The 17,870-nt window shown below is 40.1% G+C and overlaps 1 protein-coding gene and 1 pseudogene across 1 annotated transcript; both read right to left on the bottom strand.

The window, feature by feature from the left end:
• Positions 1-814: 814 nt before the first annotated feature.
• On the bottom strand, positions 815-2,732 carry LOC125600664 (uncharacterized protein At4g15970-like). Its single transcript, XM_048773287.1, has 3 exons — positions 2,369-2,732; positions 1,890-2,255; positions 815-1,408 (listed from the first exon to the last, which is right to left on the bottom strand). Exons 1-3 carry the CDS (start codon positions 2,597-2,599, stop codon positions 932-934), a joined length of 1,074 nt encoding a protein of 357 aa, XP_048629244.1. The 5' UTR covers positions 2,600-2,732; the 3' UTR covers positions 815-931.
• Positions 2,733-10,027: 7,295 nt separating this feature from the next.
• Positions 10,028-14,313, bottom strand: LOC125600665 (annotated as a pseudogene).
• Between the last annotated feature and the right edge of the window lie 3,557 nt (positions 14,314-17,870).

Raw genomic sequence — 17,870 nt, 5'->3', positions numbered from 1 at the left:
GAATATAAGGTTTTGTACAGTGAAACCTTATATTTGAGGTTTCATTGTACAAAACCTTAAAATTTAAAGTTTTAAGGTTGTTTTTGGAGTGCACAAAACCTTATATTTGAAGTTATAAGGAGGCTTTTGGAGATGCTCTAACTCAACATCAAACAAAATGCCATGTATTAGAAGTTGAATTAGTTTTTTTTTGGTTGTATGTCAGTTATCATACGGTTACTTTTTGAACTTCAACAATTTTTTTAAGAAGCATTCATAGTTCTCACGTGAACATTTCTTTTATATAGATGTTTACTAGTTACTAGTTATATTTAAACTATCTAATATTATTTCTATAATTTAATTGCTAAATCTATTTGGTAACTAAAGGTTTTTACATACATTAAATTATATGTAAATATATATGTACATTTTGGTAGAAAATTTACATAATTATATTACTGTATTTCCTTAATTTAGTTAAATTTAATTTATTTAGTTTAATATATTTTAAATTTAATCAATTTTATAATAAATTTAATTATTATTGCTAATTTTTTTTGTTAACATGTTAAGCTATTATTGTTAAATGTTATTATTATTGATATATATACTGCAACTTATACATCAAAAACGTTACCAGTCAATAATTATAAAATATTTGTAATTCATATTATTTTTACTGCGATTTCACTACATAAATCTACAGTTTCTACCACATAGTTTTTACTGCAAATTACATCGAGTTATAACTTTTACTGTAAATCAACTCTAAGTCCACGTGATCGGTTCTTGACTCTTTCTTTGATTCTTGACTAATATAGCTTTTACCAAAGATGAAAATAAAGATAAGATTATTTCTTTAAACACAATTATTCATTTTTGAAAGCTTTATGCTTTACACAAATTAAACAACAAAGTTGCCCCTCAAACTGAATTCAAGTCTTTCAATTCACAAACACTTCGTAGGAACACTCCAAGTCGTATTCATAACTTGTTCAGATAAAGACAAATATTTTCGCCAGTCATCAAGAACGAGATTAAGATCATGAAGCTTCTTCTCTAATCCAATACAACAATTAGCATGCATCGTACACACCAAGTTTATGTCTCTGCTCGTCTGACAAAACCCACCAAAGTAAACCGTGTCAAAGAATCTCATCTGGATCCCAATCTCTGAGACTATAGCCTCGTGTTTGATCTTGTTGAACACATCTTGGTCATGTAACTCTGGATAATCTAGACGAGATTTGTACCAAAACTTGTAGAACTCAATGCTTCTGTGGTTTGATTTCACGTAAGTGAAGCCTCCGTTTACCCAATTGTCTGAGTCATAAGGATCACCAAAGAATCGATCACACGCCATCTGAAAATCCCCATCTGGATATAGCCGAGGAAATGGATCTCTAAGCCACATTATATCTGCATCCTAAATATATATAGGAGATTTTCAAAGTTAACATCGTTTTGTTTAATTGAATTTCTTATATCAAATGTAGCATTTACTATTCACACATATGGTTGTACTTTATTTTTCTAAAATTCACACACTTGGACAATAATTTTGCGTTTAATTTATTTACTGTGAACTCTTCAATTATTAATGGACTACCATGCATTAGTTAGGTAGATGTAATATTAGCTGTGATATTTTTTTTAATTGCGTAGGGCCTTATGTATTAAATTCAGACAATACATTATGTGTAACTAATTTTCTTAAAACCTTGGAATTGAAAATATAGATAATTTATGTTAACTTTTATATGGGTCCTATGCTAATGCAAATGTAACGCACATCCTCTAAGACAACCGTAACCGTAAGTTATCTACAAATAGATTTTCTTGTTCATAGATTGATCCAAAAGATTTTTAAAGAACAAAGATTTGTAAAGGGTGATTAAGATGAGTACCGTGAAGATGAAGTTAAATCCCATTTCAAGCACTTGTGTGAGAAGCTCGATTCTCCTCCACATCATTTTGAGGTAATCAGGAGTAGCAAACAGTTTCTCGCCGGAGAAATCAGTTCCTGAGGTTTCTAAATAGTAGCAATTAGGGTGAAGTTGTGAGCACCGATCAAATGCCTTGGGATCCAAGCAAACAACAACCACGTGTTGAAGTAGCTTCTGTGTTCCTTGTCCGATACGAAAGCTTTCAAGAAACAAATCGAACAGAGAGTTCGGCTCTGCCCACGCTTGATTCAACGTAGTTACGATAACTGTTCGATTTTCTGTGGACGCATTCTCCAGAACTTCTCTAAAACTGATTGACTTTGATCTCTGAAAGAAACAAGAAACACGTTTCTGATTAAAGATTCCAAAAAAAATCAAACCATTCCGGACAGAGCACAGATTGAGACATATGCATGACAGCATGAGTATTAACAGCTTACTGTTTGTGGAGAAGACGAAGAGGGGTGATCGAGCAAAGGACGAGGAGAGGTGAGATTGTTGACATGGAGCTCTTGAGGAAGAGGATAAGCTGTTTTGTAAAGAAGTAGACATGAAGCAGCTAAGCCGAGAAACAAGACCAAAATTTTCTTCACTTCCTTTTGTCCGATCGCAGATCCCAAATCAAGAAACTTTGAAGTGGAACTAGGGGAGGAGGAAGAGGAAGAGTTCATGTATTCTTGAAAAGGTTTTAAGCGTTTCTCACTTTTCTTCTCTGTTTATTTTGTCGGTTCTTATAAAGGACGTCGTTTTATATTATTTTATTACGTAATGCATTTATTTATGTCAGTTTTTTTTTATGAATCGTTGTAGGAATTTTAAATTGTGAAATTTTGCTGTTATACTAATCAGATGATGAGACAAGTGTAGAAACATGAAATGATCCCGAGAGATGATTGATTTGGCGGATGAGAAACGGTCATTGGAATATTACTTCTCTTTTTATAAAAATATATAGATACATTAACGTCATGAAACTTCAGACCTTCAATAAGTCCTTCCCTTTTGTTTGCGAGTCTTCAACATTACATGGGCAAATAATACTTTTAGTTATGATATTTAATGCGGTTTAATCAGAGAAATACCATAAAGTCGAGTACACATGAGGGATTGACAACAACAAAAACAAACATCAGGGGTTGATTTTTTTTTTTTTTGTCAAATGTTTTTGGTCACCAAAACGGTTTTTATTTTATTTCTTGAAATTGATGCACATTAATCAGTGGACCATTTCTTCCATTATGTTCCCAACACGTGTCCTTTGATATTTGTCTTGGTCACGTTATTTTCACTTAGTCGTGGATGCCGTCATGTATATATTATTCCGTTTATTAATCTCATTAAGTTAACGAGTATTCAAGTAATTGATAATACGAACAATGATTTGACCAGGGACTGAAGTTGATAGCTTACTGGCTAATAATACAAATATTGGGCTTACATCACCAAACTTCTCTTTTCTAGGATACTACCAAACTAATGGTAGACATCACTTTTGGATTCTAATACTTATCAAGAATTGTCAATTTGGGATCGAATTTGTTATGCCTTCATCAATGGAGAGTGGTAAGAGGACGTGAGTCTATCGTCAGTCCAGCATGGGCATATAATTACATTCAGGGCAAGCAATTTTGTTAGATCATGATTAACGCTGAAAACCAAATGGGTTTTTTAATTTTTTTTGTCTGAATAAAAAAAAAACCAACCAATCGAGGGCCGTCACGTGTCAGTGGGATCCGCGAACAGTGCAAAAAACCAGCCAACAGCTATTTTTATTCTGGCTTTTCTGCAATCCATTTTTTTCTTTTTGTGTCCCTCCCCTTAAAAACCCACTAAAAACTACTCCCCCTCCCCCGATAATCCTGCCCTTAGTCGTTCGGATATCTCCATCAAGAAATCCCGAAAAAGCAAAAGTAGATGTGAATGAGAAAAAAAAACTTAATTGAAGTATTTAGTAAAAACAGTAATTACGTGTAAGCTTTGAATGTTAGGTCAATAATTTGCTACGGCGTCTAAAAAAGAAATCCTCGAATTAAATGGCATTTTGTAGTATAATCGTTGCTATTGTTCCGCTGGTCAAATGTAGTACTTCTAAATTGTTTTATTGAGTTCCAAGCTTTGGTGGCTAATAAAGAAGAATTAAATCCCAAATTGCCCAATAAAGAAGATAAAATCAAATTATAGCTTCCTTGACGGGCTCTTGATTCTAAGTGATTGGATCATCGTGATGGCCTTTATTTGTAAAATATCATTATCAAGTATATTATTATATTGTCATATAGTAAGTCCACAATGCTAATCTAGCCATCTGTTGAATCTTGGTTCTTGGGACTGCGTCAAGACTTCTAATAAACGCAAAGATTCATCTTTATAAAGAACTTCAACGTGACCAATGACACAACAGTTTCCATGGTCTAGTCTTGTGAAGTTGTGATTGGTCTCCTTTATTACCCTTTTATCAGCAGTTGTTTACAAAAAAAAAAAAAAAGCTAAACATAATAGACTTGTCCAACGTTCAAAAGGGTTTCATGAGGAACATGTAAGATACTGTTGGGTCCCTCCTAGATGGAGAGAACCAAGTGGGCATGAGACATAATAATAATTCTCATGACCTTTTGCACTGTAGACTCACAATAATAGAGTTTAGAGAGAGAGACAAAATAGAGAAATGAGAAAAAGAGAGAGAAGGAGAAAACTCGTAAGGTGATTTCAAGACTGGATTTGGAAGGTCAAACGGATCCTGATCGGGCTGATATTTTGTGGGAAGCTTCTTCAGTCAGTGGGTTAGAGGTTCACCGAAGGGATTTGGATTTCAACGGTTGGATCTTCTGTTGTCTGGATTTTCTTGAAGCTGGTCGCCATAGTTCTTCAGCAGAGCAGTCTTGGGTGTTTGGTAAATCCAACGGTGAGATCTTCTATTCTTGAGCTGAAATTTGGCAGAGGTATTGTCGATTTGTTTATCTTGGATTTGTACGGTTGAATTAGTTTCTGGATGCCGGAATCCTTGTGAGCTGAGGTCGTTTGGTTGCTGCCGGTTTTGAAGCTTTGTGTTGCTCTCTTGTTGTTGTTGTTTGTGTTGGAGATAGCTCTTTGTAGCTAGTGTCTCTGTTCTGTTCAGGCTGTTGAACAGGGAGGACGTGGTTGTACTCATACCATTTATATAGTGGATTTTTGAGTGGACTACGGTCCCGTGGTTTTTCCTTCTCACATCGAGGAGGTTTTCCACGTAAAAATTGTGTGTCTCATTTACGTTTTCTGCATATTATATCTTGCCATCGTCGAAGTATTTTCTTCACAGGTTCACACAAGGTCAGGGGAACACGACCATTAGTATTTCCGCTGCGCCGTGTGACTTTCCCCAACAGAGTGGTATCAGAGCTTCTGGTTTTAGAGCTTTGGTTTTGATAACTTTGGGTTGTTATTTGCTTGTGTGAAAGATGGAAAATATGAGCAGGATGATAAGCTTGAATGGTGCTAACTATCATCTATGGAAGGGCAAGATGGAGGATTTGCTCTTTGTTAAAGAATTCCATGTTCCAGTCTTCGAGGAGCAGAAACCTGAGAAGAAGACGGATGAAGAGTGGAAGCTGCAGCATCGCCAAGTGTGTGGGTTGATAAGGCAGTGGGTAGATGATAATGTGTTGCATCATATTGAGACTGAGACGGATGCTCGTTCTTTGTGGAAGAAGCTGGAGCAGTTATATGCTAGGAAGACCGGAAACAACAAGATGTACATGATCAAGAAGTTGATTGAGCTGAGGTATCAGGAGGGGACTCCGATGACAGATCACTTGAATGCGTTTCAGGGATTGCTCAACAAGTTGTCTGATATGGGCATCAAGTTTGATGATGAGATTCACGGTCTGTGGCTTCTCGGTACTTTACCGGACTCTTGGGAGGTTTTCAGGATGTCTCTTTGTAACTCCGCGTCGGAAGGTGTTATTTCGATGGATTCAGTGAAGAACAGTGTTCTTAATGAGGAAGCAAGAAGGCAGTCGAATGCTAGCAGTTCGCGTTCAGATGTCTTTGTTACTGAGTCAAGGGGGAGAAGTACAAGTAGAGATCCCAAGAGAGACAAGAACAGGAGCAGGAGCAAGTCTAATAGATTTGCTAATATGGAGTGCTACTTCTGTCATAAGAAAGGGCACATGAAGAAGGATTGCTGGAAGTTGAAAAACAAGCAGCAAGGAAATCAAGAAGAAAAGGTGGATCGGGTGACTCTCACCGAAGATCAGTTTCTCATTCTTCTTGAGGGTGATGCCATTAATGTCGCATGCCAGGACACCAGTTGGGTGATTGACAGTGGAGCTACTACTCATGCTACATCACAGCGGGATTTGTTTTCTACCTATACTACGGGTAATTATGGTTCTGTGAAGATGGGGAATGATGCGATGGCTCAGGTTGCTGGCATTGGTGATGTTTGCTTGGAGACTAGTCTTGGTACTAGGCTGGTGCTTAAGGATGTTAAGCATGTTCCTGATATTAGGATGAATCTGATATCGACGGGAAGACTTGATGATGAGGGCTATTTCAGTTTGCACGGTGGTGGTAAATGGAAGCTCTCTCGCGGTTCTTTGATTGTGGCTCGAGGTGAGAAGTCTTCATCTTTCTATTGGATGCAGGCTAAGGTCTCCAAAGATGTTGTTAATGCGGTGGAGAATGATAATGCCATGGAGTTATGGCATAAGAGACTCGGTCACATGAGTGAGAAAGGAATGGTTGTGTTGTCTAAGAATGAGGTGATTCCAGGAATCTCTGGTTTGCACCTACAGAAGTGTTCGCATTGCTTTGCGGGAAAACAACACAGGGTATCTTTCAAGTCTTCCGCACCTTCTAGGAAACCCGAGGTACTGGATTTGGTACACTCAGATGTGTGTGGTCCAATGAAGACAAGATCTCTTGGTGGCGCATCATATTATGTGACTTTTATTGATGATCATTCAAGGAAGTCGTGGGTATTTCCTATGAGGACGAAGGATCAGGTGCTGGGATATTTCAAGCACTTTGTGGCATTGGTTGAGAGACAAACGGGGAAGAAGCTGAAGTGTATCCGCAGTGATAATGGTGGAGAGTATCTTGGACCATTTGATGCTTATTGCAAAGAGCATGGAATAAGGCATCAGTTCACGCCACCTCATACTCCACAGTTGAATGGGTTGGCTGAAAGGATGAATCGGACGATTGTCGAGAGGATGAGATGTTTGATCTCACAGTCAGGCTTATCGATGACTTTCTGGGCAGAAGCTTTGAACACGGTGGTTCATGTGCTGAATTTGTCACCAAGTGCTCCATTGGATGGTGATGTTCCAGAGAGGGTTTGGACTGGTAAGGATGTTTCTTACAGTCACTTGAGGGTCTTTGGGTGTAAGGCATTTGTTCATATTCCCAAGGTTGATAGATCGAAGCTTGAGATGAAGTCGCGGCAGTGTGTGTTCATCGGTTATGGTCATGATGAGTTCGGGTACAGATTTTATGATCCCGTTGAGAGGAAGCTCGTAAGGAGCAGAGATGTTGTGTTTATGGAAGATCAAACGATTAAGGACATTGACAAGTCCAAAAAGCCAACTCAGATTTTTGAGGGTTTGATCGATACAGAGGCTACTCCTTCTACATCGGTTCACGGTGAGGTTGAGGTTGAGGTTCAGGATAATACACCCAGTGCAGATGCTCCCGCACATGAAGATGGTAGTGGTGATCATGGTGACGATCATGGTGAGACACCAGCTGCTGAGAACCAACCTACTATTGTTAGAAGATCCGAGAGAGGTCTTAAACCGTCGACAAGGTATGATCCTAGTGAGTATGTATTACTTACTGATGGGGGAGAGCCTGAAAGCTATGATGAAGCTTTGGAGGATGAACACAAGGATAAGTGGTTTGGAGCCATGGATGAGGAGATGGATTCTTTTGAGGAGAACCATACTTTTGAGTTGGTGGAATTGCCTAAGGGCAAGAAGGCTCTGCTTAATAAGTGGGTGTACAGAATTAAGCATGAGGATGATAATTTGCCACCTCGACACAAGGCTAGATTGGTTGTGAAAGGCTACAGCCAAAAGAAGGGAATTGATTATGATGAAATCTTTTCTCCTGTTGTGAAGATGTCATCCATTCGGGTTGTACTTGGATTGGCAGCGAGCCTTGATCTAGAGGTTGAGCAAATGGACGTGAAGACTGCTTTCCTTCATGGTAATTTGGAGGAAGAGATCTACATGGAACAACCGGAAGGCTATGTGCAAAAGGGCAAAGAAAATTTGGTTTGCCGCTTGAAGAAAAGCCTTTATGGATTGAAGCAAGCACCAAGGCAGTGGTACATGAAGTTCAAGTCTGTTATGGGGGAGCATGGTTATGCAGAGACTGATTCAGACCATTGTGTATTTGTGAAGGTGTTCGGTGAGGATGATTTTATCATCTTGTTGCTGTATGTCGATGATATGTTGATTGTGGGCAGGAACATGGACAGAATTAAGGAGTTGAAAGAGCAGCTCAGTGAGTCCTTTGCCATGAAAGATATGGGTCCAGCGAAACAGATTCTTGGTATGAGAATTATTCGGGATAGAGGTGAGAAGCTGATTCACTTATCTCAGGAGAAGTACATTGAAAAAGTACTTAAGCGGTTTCACATGGACAAGTCTAAAGTGTTGAGTACTCCTCTTGCTCCACACTTAAGACTGAGCAGTCAACAAAGTCCGAAGACATATGCGGAGAAGGAAGATATGGCGAAGGTTCCGTATGCTTCTGCAGTGGGTAGTTTGATGTATGCCATGGTCTGTACAAGACCGGATTTAGCCTACGCCGTTGGAGTTGTCAGCAGGTTTCTCTCCAATCCGGGAAGAGAACATTGGAATGCTGTGAAGTGGATTTTGAGATATCTCAGAGGGACTTCTAATTTGAAGATTACATTTGGAGGTAAGAAGTCATTGCTTGTCAGTTACACTGATTCTGACATGTCGGGAGATGCTGATTCTAGCAAATCTACTTCGGGTTACTTGGTAACATTTGCGGGTGGAGCTGTGGCATGGCAGTCAAGGTTGCAAAAGTGTGTTGCACTATCTACCACTGAGGCAGAGTTCATTGCTGCAGTTGAAGCTTGTAAAGAGCTGTTGTGGATGAAGAACTTCTGTGAAGAGATCGGTTTCAAGCAAGAAAAGTATGTGTTGCTTTGTGATAGTCAAAGCGCTATTTGTCTCGGGAAGAATTCTACATTTCATTCGAAGTCAAAACACATTCAGAGGAGGTATCATTGGATACGTGATGTGGTTGCTTCTAAGGAAGTGGAACTTGAGAAAGTTCATACGGATGATAATGGAGCTGATATGATGACGAAGTCATTACCGAGGGGGAAGCTTGAGGTATGCCGAGAGATAGCCGGAATGGCTGTTTCTTCCATCTAGTCGGAGGGGGAGTTTGTTGGGTCCCTCCTAGATGGAGAGAACCAAGTGGGCATGAGACATAATAATAATTCTCATGACCCTTTGCACTGTAGACTCACAATAATAGAGTTTAGAGAGAGAGACAAAAGAGAGAAAGGAGAAAAAGAGAGAGAAGGAGAAAACTCGTAAGGTGATTTCAAGACTGGATTTGGAGGGTCAAACGGATCCTGATCGGGCTGATATTTTGTGGGAAGCTTCTTCAGTCAGTGGGTTAGAGGTTCACCGAAGGGATTTGGATTTCAACGGTTGGATCTTCTGTTGTCTGGATTTTCTTGAAGCTGGTCGCCATAGTTCTTCAGCAGAGCAGTCTTGGGTGTTTGGTAAATCCAACGGTGAGATCTTCTCTTCTTGAGCTGAAATTTGGCAGAGGTATTTTCGACTTGTTTATCTTGGATTTGTACGGTTGAATTAGTTTCTGGATGCCGGAATCCTTGTGAGCTGAGGTCGTTTGGTTGCTGCCGGTTTTGAAGCTTTGTGTTGCTCTCTTGTTGTTGTTGTTTGTGTTGGAGATAGCTCTTTGAAGCTAGTGTCTCTGTTCTGTTCAGGCTGTTGAACAGGGAGGACGTGGTTGTACTCATACCATTTATATAGTGGATTTTTGAGTGGACTACGGTCCCGTGGTTTTTCCTTCTCACATCGAGGAGGTTTTCCACGTAAAAATTGTGTGTCTCATTTACGTTTTTCTGCATATTACATCCCACCATCGTCGAAGTATTTTCTTCACAGGTTCACACAAGGTCAGGGGAACACGACCATTAGTATTTCCGCTGCGCCGTGTGACTTTCCCCAACAGATAGCACTATTCGCCCTACACATCTTAGCAAGAAGCCGATAAACATAGTCAATGGCTATCTTTTTTGGAAGCAATGATCCTTTTCTTGCCTTCACCACGGTGTTTCCCATGATATGGACAACCCCTGTCTCTTTACAAGTCTTTAAAAACTCCAACTCATCCTCACCCTCCTCCTCCTCCTCCTCTTCCTCCACTATGTAGTTCTCACTGAAACTCATTGCACTATGCGGTGAATCAGGTGGAATTATCGTGTCGAACATCGATGAGAACACAACCATGTTGTTATTGTTGTTGTCGTAGTTGTTGTTGTTACATATCAGTTCATCTCTGGACACGTGTGTATGGTTGACGTAATACGCGCTGTTGCTATAGTTTGAATATGACTCCATCATTGTTTCAGTTTGGATGAAAGAGAAGAGGTTATCGAACAGTTGGTTTTCGAAGTTGTCGTCTTTCCTATGTAGATCTTTGTAACCATACCTATTACATTTATATTAGTTATTTCAACGGTCTTAAACCTCTTTGTCTAAAGAACTGAGAAGAAGAAAGGACAGTACCTGGCTACGCAGCGGAACATTCGGAATGTCTTTGGTCCGATTCTCTTCACCATAAACCTCTCTTCTTCAGGAACAGTATAGACGGGGAGGTTCTTGACGCATACAAAGACTACGACAGAGTGGATCGCGGGGAGGTTTGTGATGAAATGAGAGAAGATGTGAGGGACACCACTCGCTAGTTCCGTGTGGACTAACCCGATCCCAGGGACACGTACAAGCCCAAGGCTGGGACCGAGACCGAGGATCCAACTCATGGAAACTTTGCTATACACTTCAAACTCATATTTCTTGACTGTTACGTAATTCCAAACAAACATTACCAGAAGAGAGAATGCTGCTATGATGAGCGGAACCCATCCTCCTTCATTGACCTTTAGGAGCACAGCCGAGAAATAAGACAGTTCTACTACTAGCGAGAGAACGGCGAATATAAGGACAAGGATCCAGTGCCACCTCCACACGAGAAGCATGGTCAGCACCATCAGTAATGTGGTCACAATCATCACGACCATAACCGCAGTCCCTAATATTCACCAAGATACCAAAAGGGTCAAACAAATGCTCAAAATCTAACCAAAATACCGACCTCTATTCATGTACATCTTACTATTAAGTTAGGAACAAAAGTCCTACATTAGAAGTTAGAAGGATTTAGCTAACATGTAAGAGATATGTACCAATCCATTTATACCAGTTGGTTTTCGGTTGTAAACTCATCTAATTTAATATAGTATTAACGCTCAGTCTAATCGAACTATAATTGACCAAGCTAAACTAGACTCATCGATCTTTGCCCAAACATTTCAAGATTAAGGATTAAAGATACATTATCTAGAGAGAGACATATTAGAGACAAAATCCAAAATCTCAGAAGTTAGAAAGGATGCTAAATAATATATAAAGAGATGAGACAATGTACTTATCATAAATAGTTTTAGGTTTGAAGTTAATCTAATTTAATAGGGTATCAGAGCTCAATCCATACTTTCTAATCCGATCCATAAGTCATCATGCCTAAAGTTGGTCCACTAAATTTGATCAAATATTATGAGATAAATGGTCAAAGAGCCATAATATCGATCGAAATGGCGTATTAGAGGCACAACTCCACGTAGGAAGTTGCAAGAGATCTTAAATAATATATAAAAGATATGGATTAGGTCACTTGCTACCAATTAATTATAGGTTGGTAAATCATCTAACTTAATACTTACCATATGCATTGCCGATATCTATTTGGTTCTTGAAACTCGCAGTGACGGCGATGCAACCAATCATGAGTATCCAGTTAATATCAGGGCAATATATCTGAGAAAGGAACTTCTTTGAAGTGTGAACAATTTTAACTCGAGGGAAACACCCATGAGACACAGCCTGTTTGATCAGTGAATAAGTCCCTGATATGGTAGCTTGGCTCCCAACGATTGCAGCTCCGGTCGCCACTATTAACATCGGCCAATATACGCTTTCTATGGGGCCAAAGCAAAACAGAGTTTCAGTGTTCTGAAAAAGCACACTATGTATGACTTCAAGACTTGTAAAGCTTTTGGAAAAGGTCTAGGACAAACCCGGGATAGATGCATAGAAGGCGTCTTTGTAGTGTTCCTTGTGGTTCACAAGATACGCAGCTTGTCCGCAGTATGCTAGAAGTAGACAAGGGAATACAAAAAGTGTAAAAGCTAGCTGTATCGCTTGTAAAGGGAAATAAGAAATGTCTGCGTATAGTGCCTCTGTGCCTACAATTTTTAACAATAAACATTTTATAAGTAGTTTCTAACTTTCGTTATGGGTAATAGAAACATTTTAGAGATAGCTGTAAAAAAAAAAAAATTATCTGAAGCTAGCTTTACCTGTTATGCTGAGAAGAATGCCACCGAGAGAAATCCAACCATCTTGTCCTCGTCTTCTGAAGTACACATATATATATATTTTTTTTTTGGTCAAACCATACTTGCATTTATCTTAGAAAAGTTTAACTCCATCAAAGGAGGATACATAAAAGCTACTGCGAGCCAAACAAAAGAAGAGACCATAAGAAATCGTATCAAAACGATAGATAGAATGGCGATACAGATCACAAGAAGAACCATAAGAAATCGTATCAAAAACGGCTTCATAAGCTTCTCGAAAGATCGTATCTAGTGTAACCCATAGGACTACACACACTGCATCAGACGCGAGTGTCGTGTTTGCAGATGTTGTATATACCAGTGGCTCCAATGAAGAGGAACCAAATAAGGACAATTGGCGCAAAGAGCCATCCAACCTTGTCTGTACCATAGTGTTGCATACTGAACAGTCCAATTAAAATAACGATAGACACAAACACAACGATGTCTGCAAAACAAAAGGATCATAGCAAGTGAGCAAAAGCTAAATCGACTGGAAACTTGAATTTAACATGTTACCGGTGCTCATTTTTGGATTGTTGACTTTGATCCCACCAGTAGCTGAAAGAACTGTGAAAAAGGAAGGTTTTGTAAGCTGGACAGTGTTCTTAAAATTGGGTTAAACGTCTACTAGGCGGCAAATCGGTCATAAGCGGAAAAAAATTGTAGTTGGCGCCTAAATGTGCATGACCCTATAAAACGTTTAATTATCGCCTAGTGATTTTTTGAAGATTGGCTGAAAGTTTGACAAAACTTGCCAAGTTAAAGAAGTAGAAAGGAGGAGGAGCTTAGTTACCAGAGATGGCTGGGGTTAAGATACCATCACCTATCATCATACACGTCCCTAGAAGAACAATGACCAGAAGGGCTCTCTTCTTTGAATGTCTACTCTCCAACCACTTCTTTGTTTTAGCAGCAAAAGATCCTTCAGCGACTAAAGTTCGACTATAAGTCGTGAGATTCTCATCGCTGCGTTGTTGATTCGGGATGAGATTGACGTTAGCATGCCTACAAAGCAATGAGAATATAGCTAAAGTCCCACCTGCGCACAAACATTCATCAGTATACACTAAACCGGTTTGGTTTGAAAACATCGATCAACCTTGTTTTTGTTTTGTAGCTTACCTTGACCATTATCATTAGCTTTGCAGACAATGAACACATACTTGATGAGAGGTATAAGCAGAAGAGAGTAAATGATTAAAGAAAGAGCTCCAATCACATCTTCACTATCATTAATCCCATCAGGAAATGTATTGTAGAACACATACAATGGAGAAGTCCCTAGATCGCCGTAAACTATTCCTAGACTTTGGAATGATAGTCTTAGTAGCATCAACATTGATAGGCCCTGATGAAAACACAAAACTAAAAACCTAAACTCTCTATATGAAACTTAAACTGAGTAAACAGACTCAGTAGTTACCTTTTCTTTGTTCATGTTCTTGAGCATATTAGCTTCTTCATCCATGGGTTGATCGAGTCCCTCCTCAAATTCTCTCATAGCTTCTCTGTCTCTTTTTTCAATCGTGCTTTCTCCTTCTGTAACAGATGATTCTACCGTTTCCTCCATTTTTTGTAATCCTGATATCAGACCAGAGTCGAAACTTTTCTTTGTTTGGGCCTGAGTATAAGAAGAGAGTCGAGTTATTACAGAGCAACTAGTATCTGGTCAACTCTGGTTCTGTCATGGAATTGGAAGGCTAGTAGGCTACAACTGAAAACAAACCTCAAACTTGTAAAAAAAGCGACACTCCCTTTTTATAGGATTTTTTGTGTGTTTGTTTATTTTGGTATATACTTTTTTCTTTATTCAAATATTGGCATATACTTTGATTTGTGATTGTGGCATACGATGAAGAAACTAAAGAGTTGAATAAAAATAAAATTTGAATTCCAGAGAAATCATAATTTATTGGCACCGTGTGAAAGTGGTTGTTTATGGCCTTTTAGCATGATTATATAGGTTTAGAAGCTTGTCTATTATTATTAACGAGATAGGAGTATATATACATCAAAGTATCTAGGGTACTTAGGAAGTTAATTACACTTAAGTCCCTTATTTACATATTCATGTATACGCTCCCGCAAGCTGGAGGGGCCTTGACAACTCCAAGCTTGTTAGTTGCATCCAGGAAAGGTGTTCTTGGCAGGGGTTTTGTCAGGGCATCAGCCAGTTGTTCCTTTGTAGAAACATGTGTTACCCGAAGCTGGCCAGACTCTATCTGTTCCCGTATGAAGTGGTAATCCAAAGCAACATGTTTCATCCTCGAGTGAAAAACTGGATTGGCGCAGAGATATGTTGCTCCAATGTTGTCGCAGTAGATGACAGGCTTGGCAGGTATTTGGATTCCAAGATCAGAAAGTAATGAACATACCCATCTGACTTCGGACGCAGTGTTTGCGACTGATCTGTATTCCGCTTCTGTAGATGATCTAGCAACTCCCTTTTGTTTCTTTGATGACCACGAGATAGGATGGCTGCCCAAGTAGATAACATAGGCATTGGTGGAGACAAAATCATCAGTGTCGCCAGCCCAATCCGCATCGGAATAGGCATGTAAGGACAGAGGATTGTGGCGTTTTAAGAGAATCCCATGAGAGATAGTACCAGCGAGGTAGCGAAGCACTCTTTTTGTAGCAGCCCAATGATCCTCTGTTGGTCTATGCATGAACTGAGAAAGGCGATTGACTGCATACGCTATATCTGGGCGTGTAAAAGCCAGATATTGAAGGCTTCCAATGACAGTACGATACTCGGTTGCGTCTTGTAACGGAGCTCCTGTATGTAATGTTAGCTTTAGCGAAGTGGCTAAGGGAGTGAGGACTGGCTTTGCGTCGAGCATGTTGGTCTTGGTGAGGAGGTCGACTGTGTATTTCCGTTGCATCAAATGTAAGCCTTGCTGTGTGCGGGTGACTTATATGCCAAGAAAGTAGTGAAGCTTGCCGAGGTCTTTAATTGAGAACCGCTGACCAAGCGAATTGATGATATTGTTGATCATAATGTCACTGCTTCCTGTAACGATTATATCATCAACGTAAACAAGGAGATAGACAATATGGTTTTGTAATCGCAGAACAAAAAGGGATGTGTCTGCCATCGAGTTCCGAAACCCAAGAGATAGTAGATATTGTTTGAGCTCCTTGTACCAAGCACGAGGCGACTGTTTAAGGCCATAGATAGCCTTATTGAGTCGACAGACGTAGTTAGGGCGATCTTTGTCGACGAAACCTGGTGGCTGTGTCATGTATACTTCATCAGACAGCCGTGCTTGAAGAAACGCATGGTTAACGTCTAGTTGACGAAGAGACCAGTTTTTGGTGACGGCAATTCCAAGAACAGTTCTCAGTGTTGTAGTTTTGATCACTGGACTGAATGTTTCCGCAAAATCCACTCCGTATTGTTGTGTGAAACCCCGGGCTACAAGTCGCGACTTTGGCCGTTCCTCTGTACCATCAGCAAAATATTTAGTGGTAAAAAGCCAACGACATGAGACTATATTTTGATTTGGCGGAGGTGGAACCAAGTCCCATGTTCGATTTTTAATCTGGGCATTGAATTCCTCATTACAGGAAGCTCTCCATCTCGAATCTCGCAGGGCCTGGTGTATGGTTGTTGGTTCGGATTTGTTTTTTGGTTTGGCTTGGACAGAGAGGGTGTATTTCTTATTTGGTTTGCGGATATTGTTTTGGGATCTTGTGGTCATTTTCGGGTTTGATACAGGAAGAACGGGTTGCGAAGGTTGTGTTTCAGGTTGGGAAGACGATGACGTGTTTGCTGGTGGGGGTGAAATTGGATTGGTCATAGATATTTGGTTTACGTTTTGGGTTTGTTGGGCTGGTTGGACATTTAGAGTAATTGGTATTTGGTTTTGTGATAATGGGTTTTGTGGTAATGGGTTTTGTGGTAATGGGCATGTCGAACTAGGGTCAGGTTCAATTGGGCCAGGAATTTGAGAAATAGAGTTAGGAATTAAAACACCTGAGTTTTGGTTTGACGGTGGAGGAGTCCCCGATGAATTCGCCGACGCAGATTGCGATGATGTCGCCACCGGAGGTGTTGACATGTGAAGGTCCAAGCTCAGGGGCGCCATGGGAGTGGGTTGTGACGGAGACGGAGCTTTATGAGGAAGAGGGGTGACAATCGGGATCCAAGAGGTTTCCGGTTCTGATGTTTGAGATGGAAGTTTTGATGGTTGGGTTTTCTTGAATGGGAAGGAAGTTTCGTCGAACTGGACATGCCTTGAGATATACAGCCGGTTAGTATCGTCTTCTAGGCATAGATAGGCACTTTGAGTTAATGAGTATCCAAGGAAGACACATCGTTTTGACTTGTCGTCGAGCTTATGAGAATTGTAAGGCCGGAGCCAAGGAAAACATAGGCATCCAAAGATCTTGAGGTTGTTGTAGTTTGGTTGTCGCTGGAACAGCTTTTGATATGGAGTCTCCATGGATAGAACCGGTGTAGGTAGTCTGTTAATGAGATACGTAGCTGCGGCGAATGCGTAGGGCCAATATTTCTTCGGAACAGACGCTTGAGAAAGTAGTGTCATGCCTGTTTCGACGACATGTCTGTGTTTCCTTTCGGCAAGTCCGTTATGTTCTGGAGTATGTGGGGGTGTGGTGAGATGGCTGATGCCGTGCTCTGTGAGGAACGCGCGAAGGGCAATGTATTCGCCTCCATTGTCCGAGTAAAGAGTGGTGATTTGTGTCTGAAATTGTTTCTCCACAAGCGCCTTGTAAGCAATGAAAGTTTCGCGAACTTGAGATTTGCGCTGCAATGGATACAGCCAAGTGTAGCGGGTGAAGTGATCTATTAAAATGAGGTAATACTTGTGGTTTTCAGATGAGAGAATGGGAGAGCTCCATACATCGGAGTAGATTATTTGTAATGGTCGGGTTGTTTTTAGGGTGGAGGTAGAGAAGGGAAGTTTGTGGCTTTTGTTTATGAGACAATGAGTGCAAGGAGAATGTTTGTCTGAAGTAAAAGAAACTGGTAATTGATATTTCGAAAGAACAGAGTTCAACACAGAAACAGAGGGGTGCCCCAATCGGGCATGCCAAGAAATAAAACTGGTTTTAGGAGAAGAAGAAGCAAAGAAAGCTTGGATAGTGTTTGGGTTGACAGGCCATTCATAAAGCTCGTCTTTAGTCCGTCCTTGGAGTAATGGGACCCCCGTGCTGAGATCCTTCACCTGAAAATGCGCCGGGAAAAATTCAACAGAGACTTGGTTAGAGTTGCATAATCGGTTTACAGATATAAGGTTTTTATG

This window comes from Brassica napus, unplaced genomic scaffold (assembly GCF_020379485.1).
Source record: "Brassica napus cultivar Da-Ae unplaced genomic scaffold, Da-Ae ScsIHWf_2358;HRSCAF=3044, whole genome shotgun sequence".
NCBI classification, from domain to species: Eukaryota; Viridiplantae; Streptophyta; class Magnoliopsida; order Brassicales; family Brassicaceae; genus Brassica; species Brassica napus.
The sequence above is the reverse complement of the archived record's forward strand: the minus strand, read 5'-3'. Positions and strand labels throughout refer to the sequence as shown.